General features: G+C 39.0%; 1 protein-coding gene across 3 annotated transcripts in view; it reads left to right on the top strand.

The window, feature by feature from the left end:
- Window positions 1–627: 627 nt before the first annotated feature.
- TUT7 (terminal uridylyl transferase 7) overlaps window positions 628–11,506 on the top strand; it is an 87,259-nt gene continuing 76,380 nt past the window's right edge. For all 3 annotated transcript variants that reach the window (XM_069087950.1, XM_069087952.1, XM_069087951.1), the window contains exons 1-4: window positions 628–788; window positions 2,814–3,356; window positions 9,245–9,423; window positions 9,744–9,860. In XM_069087950.1, the coding sequence (XP_068944051.1) occupies window positions 2,846–3,356; window positions 9,245–9,423; window positions 9,744–9,860 (807 nt within the window). In that variant the 5' untranslated portion in view covers window positions 628–788; window positions 2,814–2,845. The remainder of the gene's footprint in view (window positions 789–2,813; window positions 3,357–9,244; window positions 9,424–9,743; window positions 9,861–11,506) is intronic.

The raw sequence follows: 11,506 nt of genomic DNA, 5'->3' as shown, positions 1-11,506 counted from the left end.
AAGAAGGAAAGAAAGAAAGAAAGAAAGAAAGAAAGAGGAAGAAAGAGATGCAAGGCACTGTGGTGGGAGAAAGAAAAGATAACAGACCTTCCTGCATCTAATATGTTTAAAGAAAATGGAATGTAAGATTAAATTGGTAGATTGGCTGTAATTTTAGGGTGCCTGCTGCAGAGCCGAGGTTTTTCCAGTGGAGGAGTCACCCCCTCACACACACTCTCTCCCTTGTAAAGCACAAGGTCTTCTGCAGCCTGGGGGGGAGAGGGAAGGCCTAGCTTTCTTGGGACCCTCACTCTCAGCAGGCCATCGATGGACTCTGGACGGACTGAGAGCCAGACTCCTGGAAGAAGAGAATGGGCAGATTGTGACGACGGCCTTCGAGGCTTCGGGCACGCAGCGCCCTAGCCCTGGCTGAAGTAACAGAAGACCTAGACCCCGTCTCAGGGTCCGGCCTGCACTGGGCAAGGGTGGGTGGGCGGGGTCCCCAATACTTTCCCCGGGTAGCCCGACACTGCCTGAAAGCTGCGGCAGACCCGAGCCCGCAGACCGCGGAGGCGGAGAACGTGAAGAAAGGGGGCGGAGACTCCGAGGAAGCCCGCCCCGGTGTTCGCCGGCCCTTCTGTTCGCGCGGCGCGTGTTTCCCTCCAGGGCGCCGGACGTCTCGGCCTGTGACACTCGCGGCTGCCAATCGCGCACAATGAAGCGGCGCTCAGCGCCGGAAGTGGGGCCGAAAGAAAACAAGCCCGAGCCGGGCCCGAGGCCGGAAGAGGTGGGGGTTCGCTCCGGAGGCGGTGAGTGTGTACCTGAGGGGGATGGTGGTGGGGGGACGAGAGCTCGGCCTGGGCTCCCTGCTTCCGCCACCCGCTTCTCCCCCCTGCCCTCGAGCCTTGGCCTCCCCTTTCGGGATCTGGCCGCGCTGCTGCTGCGGGGCCGGGTCGGGGCCCCGGGGCCGGGCCGGGTGTACGGTTGGCCCCTGCCCTCGCCCTCCCCCGCGCCCCCCCCCCCCCCCCCGGGGGGGGGGCCCCCCCCCCCGCCCCCCCCCGCGGGGGGGGGGGCCCCGGGGGGGGGTTTTGTGTTCCCTTTTTTTTGGGGGGGGGGGCGGGGGGGGGGGGGGGGGGCCTGTCCCCGGGTGGGGGGGGGGGGGGTCCCCGTCATTCCCCGCCCCCCCGCAGGGCAGGATTCGTCCCCTCTCATCCCCTCTTCGTCCAGCGAGGTAGAGCAGGGTGTTTGTAGTGCGAGGAAGAGGATCTGGGTTCGAATGTAGCCTTGCCGCTTCACTCTGTGAGCGCTTGGACGAGTCCTTTAACTTTCCTGAGCTTTCGTTTCCTCCTGTAAAATGGGTTTGGCAGAAAGTCCGCCCTGGGGAGGCCACTGAGCGCGCCGCCGGGGGATCCGGACCACGAAAGACTCGCAGACCGAGTTAAAGCGTAGTGTGTGTGTAGTAGGCACAGCCCTCTTTTCCCGGCCCTTTTCGTGATTTGACAAAGTCGAGGATTCTAATTAAGTAACGTCTGAAGTCAGAAAGTTTTACCGAGGAATTCTCTTTGTTTAATAAAATCTGAAAATCGACTTTTCAGTAGTTAGCTGTAAATGAAAGTGAGGCTTGGATGCTATTTACCATTTCTACAAAAACTGTGAAACTTGATAAAACAGAACTATGAGATCTACTACCTCAAATCAGTTTTTCTAAATATGTGGATAATAATGGTTTTTCAAGATCGTGAGGAAATAAGACTTTTAGTAAAATAAGTTGTTTCATTATAAACTTTTTGTATTACAGTAACCCACACATTGTAACCAATATTTTAATCAGTTATGTTGTAAATATACTATTTTAACCAGAGAATATTATACTTACCACAACAGTTTACTATGCCTGCTGTCAAAGACACATTATAGAAACAAACACTGCTTGAAATTTAGTTTAAATTACTTTAACCCTGTGTCCTGCCTCCTCCTCCCCACACTCCTCTTAATACAGTAGAAGAAATGGAACAATGCCTTATCATCATTTTTGTTACCTTGTTAAGGGCTGTCCACGTTGTTTTCCATGTACCCTTCCAGTTTAATCTGTTCCAAATCACCTCTGATATTAGTTGACTGAGTGAGGCAAAGTAATAGGGTAGAGAGCTAGACTCAGTTTCTGGATGGCATGAGTTCACACCCTCCCCATACTTAATTCTTTGCAAACTTAATAAGTGTTATGTATACTTGAGTGATTAGAAATGCTTTTTGTCACTTGTGTAGTAAAAAATTTATTTTTTTTTTGTTTATTTTTCAGTTTTCAACATTCCACAAGATTTTGAGTTGCAAATTTTCTCCTCGTCTTTCCCCTACCCCCCACCCCAAAATAGCGGTCCTAATGAATACCCCATCCCCCAATCTGCTCTCTCTTAGGGCAAGATGGGTTTCTGTATCCCAGTGCCTGTATATCTTATTTCCCAGTTGCATGTAAAAATAATAACAATTTTTTTTAAACATTTGATTTTAAAGCTTTGATTTCCAGATTCTTTCCCTTCCCTCTTCACCCACCCCTGCTGTGAAGATAAGCAAATCAAAATAGGCTGTATATGTGTAGTTATGCAAAAAATTTGCTCTTTTTTTTTGCTTTTTGGAGGGCAATTAGGGCTAAGTGACTTGCCCAAGGTCACACGGCTAGTTTTTGTGTGTGTTGTGTTTGAGGCCGGATTTGAAATCAGCTACTCCTGACTCCAGGACCAGTGCTCTATTCACTGTGCCACCTAGCCACCCAGTGCTCATTTTTTAAAGTAGTATAATGTTATTTGTTAAAATAAACTAATAAAAAAATTTTTCAGGTACCTGCAAAGAAAACTGAAGAGCATAGACAATGGGAGATGCAGCAAAACCTTGTTTTTTCAAGCGAAATAAAGAACGTGGAATTATAGAAGATGATTTCAGAAGGGCTTCTCCACAACCAGACTATTTAATAATGGATGATTCTGGTAATGGACATAGCAGTAAAACAGAAAAAGGCCTTCCCCCCAAAAAAGGAACACCAGGGAACTATGGGAACAGCCCCAGGAAAGGACTGCATGCTATTTCAAGCAGTCCAAATGTACCTAAAAACATGGGTCACAATCAAGGAGCAAGAACAAACGACAGCCACAAAGATAACATTAAGAGATGGCTATCTGATGACTTGAATGAAACAGACAACTGGTTAGATTTCAAAACTGGCTCTAGGATTCCTGTTATAAACCGACCAAGAAAAGAACCGTTTCAGGAAGGTGAAGATGGCCATAGGTGGCAAGACAGAAGAGGGTGCAGGAGTGTGAGACGGCAACTTCAGAAAGAGCTAACAAACATAGAAATTTCAGAAATGCAAACAGGAGGCTCTGGTAATATACCCCAACTTCTGCAGTTAAAACCCCAATGCAAGAATGTCTTTTAATCCAGCATTTTCTTATCTAAACGAATTTTTATTGCTCTCAACATGCAGTTCCATTTTTTTCCATTTCAGTTCTGCTTTCCAAAAAGTAGTCATTTATTTAAAGCATTATTTTATAAGATATATAATCATGACATTTGGGCAGTAGCAGAAAAGTTCATATCCTGGTCCTATTAGGATGTAATATGTCATGGTGATTGTTTTGTTTTCTCTAAATTAATGTATTTAGAAAGTCAGAAATACAGATAAAAGTTTTGATGCTTTAGTTTCTGGAAACATTGAAACCTATTTTAAAGGACCCTTATGTGGTTGATACCAGTTATTCAGAACAAATCATTAATTAATTATAAGTTTTTCTAAAATGAAATGTAGGTAGTTTCTTTGAATGTTTTAACTATTTCTATAAATAACTGAGTCATAATTTTTTTTATCAGGCATACAGTAGTTATAGATATATCTTTATCAGTAAATTAACAGTATGTGAAAAATCCTGAATTAGATTAAAAAGTTTAATCATATAGAACAAAGCTACTGATTACTTGAAGAAATTAGTTGGAATATCATTAGGAATTGTTAAAGGAATATTGGATAAGTAAGAAAAAAGCCATGATTTTGTTATCAGAATGTCTGTTTCATCATAGGAAATCGTATTAAGTTATTTTGTTTTTTTAGCAGGGACAAAAGAAAAACATACATAGTAAGTACTTAAGAGTTTGTTTGAATATTTTTTTTACAGATAAAGAAATCAAGATCCAATTAAATAGCATTCCTGAGGTCAGAGTTAATAATTGGTAGAAACAGGGTTAAAACCAAAGTCCATTAGTTAATTTATCATAAACATAGCAAAAGACATTAAGAGAATGCTGAAATTATATTGTTTTTTAAAGTAGAAGACACTCATTTTGCACGTTAAAAAAATTTAATGTTTCTGGTACTTCCACCTTCAGACAAGGGGTGTAGGTGATATTTTATGCCAAGGAGGAAGCAATGTCAAAAGTTTATTAGAATTCTGTAGTTGGGGCCTTAAGAAAGAAACAAGGTAATATTTTTTTAAAGCTACAGTTGAACATCACAAGTTGCCATTCATATTTGCAGAGTCTCTGTTCTTAAGCAGCTTACAAATTTGAGACAATACTTACAAAGACATTACTAGAGAAAAGTGTTCAGAATGAAGAACTCTTTTGTCTTTATCTCTGTTCTTAAAAGAAAATCCTGTCATTGTAACTATTCTAGAAGAGGATTTATTCTGGTCCTCTGAATTCACCAGCTTTGGGATTGACAGCTTCCCAGTGAGAAATCTGCTTCTACCAATGCAGAAAAACAATTCTTCAGCCTTAGAAAGTTTCTTAGGATTGTGCAGAATCACACAGCCAGTATATGTCAGAGATGATACTTAAGGCTTTATATCTACTATTTAGTGCTACTGCTCCAGAAACATCCTAGTGAGGGGTGAAGGGAGGGATGGGAAAGGGCAGGGAGAGTAGGTACATATTATATATTTGTATGTAGTAACTCAGAAGCTAAAGAAAGGATTAACTATCACAGTTAACTTGAAAACCATATTGAATAGCAGTTTAGTCACTAAATTACCAAAATAATTATTAAAAGTAGAAAGCCCCTATGAGATGACTGTACCATAGACTTTAAAGCAGTTTTATAGACCCTGATTGCATAGTAATCATGTATTAAATCAAATATCCTTTTTAAAGTGTTGTGAAAATGTGGGATTTACTATATTTTTCCTGCTGATTTTCCATTTTTTTTTTATCTTTTCTCCAGAAAAAGTCCAGATATTTAGTTTTGTGTAAGAATTGAATGGGAGCTCTGTCAGTGATATTGCTTAAAATAAATCCTCTCAAATGTATTCTCTCAAGTCAGGAAGACCTGTGTTCAAGTCCTATCTCTGATGTCCTGGCTGTGTGCCCTTGGAGAAGTCACCATGCTTCTCAGTCAGTAACTCTTGAAAGAAGTGTTGCCCTGCCTTGACAGAGGCAGTGGGAACTTTGTACACCAGTGAAATCACAAGGAGCCTGTCTCTTTGCCAAATTGACTCATGTCTTGGAGATGAAATAACGTGAGAGAGAGAGAGAGAGATGTAAATCTTGTTTTTTAAGGTAGAAAAATAAGTTTTTGCCTAAAGAAAGTACATTTTTAGATGAGATCTGTGGTTCTATTGAGCAAACTGCATGTGCAAAAAGCACACATTAGTAATAATTTCTTCTGTAATGTGTGGGTCTGTTTCCAGTTGCTTTTTTTTGTCTTGTGCCCTTGGCTCATACACAGTCTAGCATTGGGTAGGTCTGCTTATGTTTTAAGAATATAATGTTGACAGGAGGCTTGATGAGACTTCCCAACTATGAAAATTTGAGACTCTTAAAGTGCTCTACATCAATTCTAGGCCTGTTCTTTTTGAGTTGTTTTGATACAGTCCAAGATATTCTGATTACATATTGTGATTGTGCTTCAGTGTCTTTCCCCATGGAAACTGAATTCTGGCCAAATATCAACAGTAATCGAGTCTCCTCCACTGTACGTAGACAATGTGGTGTTAATGTCAGTTTCTGTAGAAAGAATCTACTACTGAGCAGACATGAGGATAATTGTTTGGATGTGTTGAGTAAGCTACAGAAGATAATAGTTTTAATATGCTAGTAACCCAAGTGACCCCAAAGAAGAAAATTGGTATTAAAAAAACTTGGTTCCATGTAAAAAGTAAATGGTTCTCAGACTTCTCCTGCCACCTCTTTATACCCAGTAAAAGTCCTCCAAGAATAAAGCCCAAAGAAGCAAAGCCAGTGGATAGACCTTATTATTACATTGTTAACTCCTACTGCCCCAACCAGTTCTCCTGTTACATGTTACAGATAATCATAAAAACTGCAGTAATGTAAATATTATTGCCTAGCATCAAGTTTAAAAAATCTCTGTGATGAAGAAAGTATAATTCAGATATAGTCATTAAGGGAAGATTACATTGTTAAAAGATGGGGCAAATGGCAATGGAATCACACCTGAATTAAAATCATTCTTTTTTTGCTTTTTGGAGGGCAGTTGGGGTTAAGTGACTTCCCCAAAGTCACACGGCTAGTGTGTCAAGTGTCTGAGGTTAGATTTGAACTCAGGTCCTCCTGCACCACCTAGCCACCCCTTAAAATCATTCTTAATGTGTTCTGAGAAACTTTTGACAAAATTGTATGTTGCAAATTTGGTCTTAGGTAGCCACTTTCAGAACAATAAATTTTGACATAATTCCAGAACATTTGACTGTGCTAATATGAGTTTCTTTGGAATATTTACAAGAAAATTTCAGTATTGTCTTAATTTCCTGGCCAAATTGTTTTTTAACTTTTTGGGAAAATGAAAGAAGTATAATTCAGTTCAATATTCAGTTAATAATAATTGTTGGATTGTATTAGATTAATGCCTTTAAGGTAGTATATCCCCTTATAATCATTCACAAAAATATAAAGAGATTACTTTTAAAAAGTTACTCGTGGGGCAGCTAAGTGGCACAATGTATCGGCCCTGGAGTCAGGAGGACCTGAGTTCAAGTATGACCTGAGACACTTAACACAAAACCAGCTGTGTGACCTTGGGCAAGTCACTTAACCCAGTTGCCCTCCAAAAAGCAAAAAAAACCGTTACTCGTAATGCCCTGTAGCGTCATGGCTTCAACTTAGTTCTTTGCTTCTGATTTTTTAAATAATGTAGGTTGATTTTATGAAGTTGGGAAACCCCTGGAAGGTGCAGCTTTTTATCTGGAAACCCTGCAGAGGCATCTTCTTGCCGATCTCACTAAGGGAGGCTTCTGCTAATTGCTACTTAGAAAAGGAGGGAAGGAAACAAGCACTTATTAAGTACCTACAGTGTGCCAGGACTGCACGAAGGGCTTTACCACTGTTACCTCTTACAATCCTCACAGTGATCCTGCTGGGAAGTTGGTGCTGTTACTATGCCCATTTTACCACTAGTGAGACTAGATTTGAACTGAGGTCTTCCTGATTCCGAGATAATGTACATATTTTTGAATCTCATAAATATGACACTTCACTTTCTAAAATAAATTTTTTCCATTAATTCTCTCCCTTAAACTTTCATTTCTTTCTAACACTGTACTTTTTGTTGGTGACTTCCCTTTGTACTACTTTGCAATTGCACTTCCACCAACTGTTACTTTTTGACTTTTTTCTCCCAACAGCCAGGGATAGTATTTTTAGAAGCTTCTCAGAAAATATAATTTATATTTATCATATGGTGGTAAATGCAGAGTGTTACTTAGTATTTGCATCTCTTGTCAACAATTTTTTGTTGGCTCGGAATGAAGATCCAAGGCCTCCAACTGCCACAGAATTTTTCTTTTAGATGACTGATTCATTTCTGGTCTTACGCATATGGCAGGACTGTATGTGCTGAATTATGCTGCTTACTTGACTTAGAAATAGTGTGTATTTTTCTGTTGGTTTACACTTCCAAAGAATAATTTTTAAAACTACTCTTTAAACCAGTAGAATCAGAACTCAAACTTGAGATTGAAATAGCTTTGTTTTTGGAACCATGCAGGGACCCATCCAATGGTGCATAGCAGAAAAAAAATTTTTGGAGTTAAACCCCATAATCTTTGTTTCAATCCCATAGACAGATGTTTACGTTTAGTAAGAGGAGCAGATTATTTGTTTGGCCTGAGGAAATGAAAGCCCAGCAGAGTTCATTAAGAAATAAATTTATTTTTGGAACAAAATTTTATATAATTTTTGATAATTCTCCTTCCTCACATTACTTAAAATATGCAAACCAAATTGATAATGATGCATGGGGAAAAGTAAAAGTTTGAAGAAAATAGGAAATAGTTTAATGCTGTTAAGTGTTAGTAAGAAATCATATATTTTGACTTATGTTTGGTCTCAAGACTTTGGGGTGTTTTATAAATTTCCTTTTGCTGAAAGATTAATAGCCAAATATTGGATTTCCTTTCTAGTGTGTGTTTTACTCATAAATCTCTGATATAAGTTCTTTGGTTGTTGTTTTGTTTTGATTTTTACTCTGTTAAACGAAAAGCTTGTCTGAATTCGCTGTAACAGATTTTTAAAGCACTTCTTACATGAAGGACACTCCTAGGTGCTAAGGATACAAATATTTTAAATGATGTAGTTCCTTTCCTCAAAAACAGCTTATAATCAAGTAGGAGTTAACTTTTATCTGAATAATATGTACAGGCATGCTTTCAGAAGTCATAATCTTTACCCTTAAGTTTCTTTTCCATTTAACCACATGGAAAGATTATAAAAATAATGACTAAAGTAGATTTTCTTACTTAAGACTTTCCATTTTCTAAGCATGTCATAAAAATTCAAGATGAACAAAAACAAAAAGCTGGACACTGTGTGATTATAATTTCCAAGAAACTTGGTCCTGCAGAAGAGTTCACAAAATACATCTCCTTGTCTTTGCAGAGGTGGAAGGCTGTGGATGTGGAGCATTGAATATCATGTCAGGTTGAATTGTGTTAATTGGTTTAGTTGAACTGTTTTTTTCCCCCTCTTATTCTTTATTATAAGGAATGGCTTACTCCGTTGGGGATGGATAAATTTAGAAATCATTATGATACAAAAACAAAAGATTTAAATTAAAATTTCAGGAAAGAAACCTTTATACACCTTATGAAGGATTGAAATATCCAGATGAGGTACTTAAATGTTCAAGTGAATTGACTACAGGAAAGCCACAATCTTTTCTACTGGTCAGTTTAACAGTCCAGTTTTTTCAGCTAAAATGGATAATTAGTCACACCTAACATTTTTTTAAGTGGAATACTGCTAATGAAATTCATTTTAACTTAAGAAAACAAGAAGCCAAAGAAACCCAGAAAATCGAAGAGAACTAGAAAAGAGGAGCATGATCAAGAAGGAGACCTGGATGGGCCTGTCATAGATGAGTCGGCGCTGTCAGTGAAAGAACTACTGGGCTTACGACAGGCTGAGGAACGATTAAAGAGAGATTGCATTGACAGGCTGAGGAAGGTAATGTTTTCTTAAATACCTTGATTAACAACAGGCAGTTATTGTTAATGTTGGAACTATTTAAATGTTACTTTTCTGTTATTAAAGATCAAACGCTACATGTTAGACCACATTGGGTAGAATTAAATTATGTGGAATTATATATTCTATGTAAGTGTAACTATTTTTACCAAATTTCTGGGATTATTTTCAGTGACTTAAAGTTAGTGACGTATAATGGGAATAAGGTTAATTTACTGTGCTGCACTGCAGGAGATAAAGTGGAACTCACTTTTGGGCTATTTTATGAGTGGCAACATTTATATCTTTCTCAATTTCAGCGCTCACGAAACTATCCCACAGCAAAATACGTATGCAGACTCTGTGATGTCTTAGTTGAATCCATTGCATCTGCTCATAAGCATATCAAAGAGAAAAGGCACAAGAAAAACATAAAGGTAAGTCAATATGCAATGTGATTTTATTAATATGCACAAAATTGATATTTTGGTATCAGTTGTCATTTTGATATTATCTTTCTCTACATTAGTGCCCCAACTCTAAAACCTTTGCTAGGGCCATGGTAGGAGACTCTGACTACTAATGACCAGCCTAGCTAAGTATGAAGAAGTTCATCACCAGAACACTGACCATTCAGTGATAAAGTCTTCAGTTATGGTAATAACACATAGGCTAGTGATAGACTGAATCTGTGATTTCATTGATACAGGGAACTCTCCCAGATGAGGAAACTCCCTGCAGATGGGCACCTTCTTGGCAACTTGTAGTGTTAGAGAATCGATTAGAGCACTGAAAGGGTAAGGGACTTGCCCAGAGTCACACAGCCAGTATGTGTCAAAGACAGAACTTGAACCCAGGTCTTATTGGCTTCAAGGCCAGATCTCTAGCTACTATTCCATACCTGACATGAAATAGATAAAAATTGGCCCCCAGGCCTGTGCAACCCCCTTCTTGTTGTATTCAGTGGTGACAAAGTAGCATGAAAAAAGTGTCAGTATAGGCCATCTAAGGACTATTTACTTGTTGCTACTCATAAGTCTAAGATCTTTATCCAATGACCCAGGTAATTGATATGGCATTGGAGAAACTGAACCACATCTATATTGAAACCATGACACAAAAGTTGGAATTAAACAGGAGAATGACTTAGACCCAGCTTTTCTTTGTAGAAATAAGTAAAGGAGTTGACAGGGCTGGTTTTATTTAAAGGGCAACAAAAAAAGTCATTTCATGAAATGCCTGATCATCACATCTTGGCCAAATCTCCTGATAAAGATAGACAAAGGGGGCTGCCGTGACAATAATGGTAGCATATGTGCTAACATTTCCTGCAGAGGAGAAAGTCAGAAGAACTTGACAAGTTCCTCAAAACCAAGTGAACATGTACTTTGATATTCAGTGACTTCAGTATGAAGGTGGGCACAGGGAAAACAGCCAAAAATGTGTTGGAAAATATGGTTCAGGGTTAAGAAATTAAAGAGACCAGAGGCATGTAAATTACTCAGAAGCCTCACATATATATCATCAATACTTGTTTCAGAAGGCATTCGGCAGGTCAAGCCCTAAACGATATTTTCTTTTAAATGAAATTTACTATGTCTTAATAGAAAAGAAATGTCTGGTTACTAAAGTGGGACTCCTTTCAGCGTCACCTGTCACTGTGGCCTTCAGGTCATTGACTTCATGGAGGTAGTGTGGTATAGTGTTGGACTTGAATGAATGAGGAAAACTGCATTCAAATCCTGCCTCAGATACTTGCTGGCTGTGTTCATGGGCAAGTAATTCAGCCCCTCAGAGCTTTAGTTCTCCCATCTATAAAATGGGAATAATCCTATCACCCTAGCTCACAGGGTTGTTGTGAGAAAAGTGTTTTGTGAATTTCAAAGTGCTATATAAATTCAATTATTGATATTACAGCAAGATAAAAATTAGTAAATTAGGAGGAAAAAAGATAAAAGATAACACTACATGTAATCACAGTATCTCCTACCTAATATATTTGAACAAGCTATGGGAAGTGGATAATGATATAGATATTAATTTTGATTATCACTCTTAGGAGAGTTTAAGCAGTATTCAGATC

Source organism: Petaurus breviceps, unplaced genomic scaffold, assembly GCF_028583685.1.
Source record: "Petaurus breviceps papuanus isolate PSGF00001 unplaced genomic scaffold, PetGlider_PUasm1.0 183, whole genome shotgun sequence".
Taxonomy (NCBI): domain Eukaryota; kingdom Metazoa; phylum Chordata; class Mammalia; order Diprotodontia; family Petauridae; genus Petaurus; species Petaurus breviceps.
This window is presented reverse-complemented; position numbering and strand designations above follow the sequence as displayed.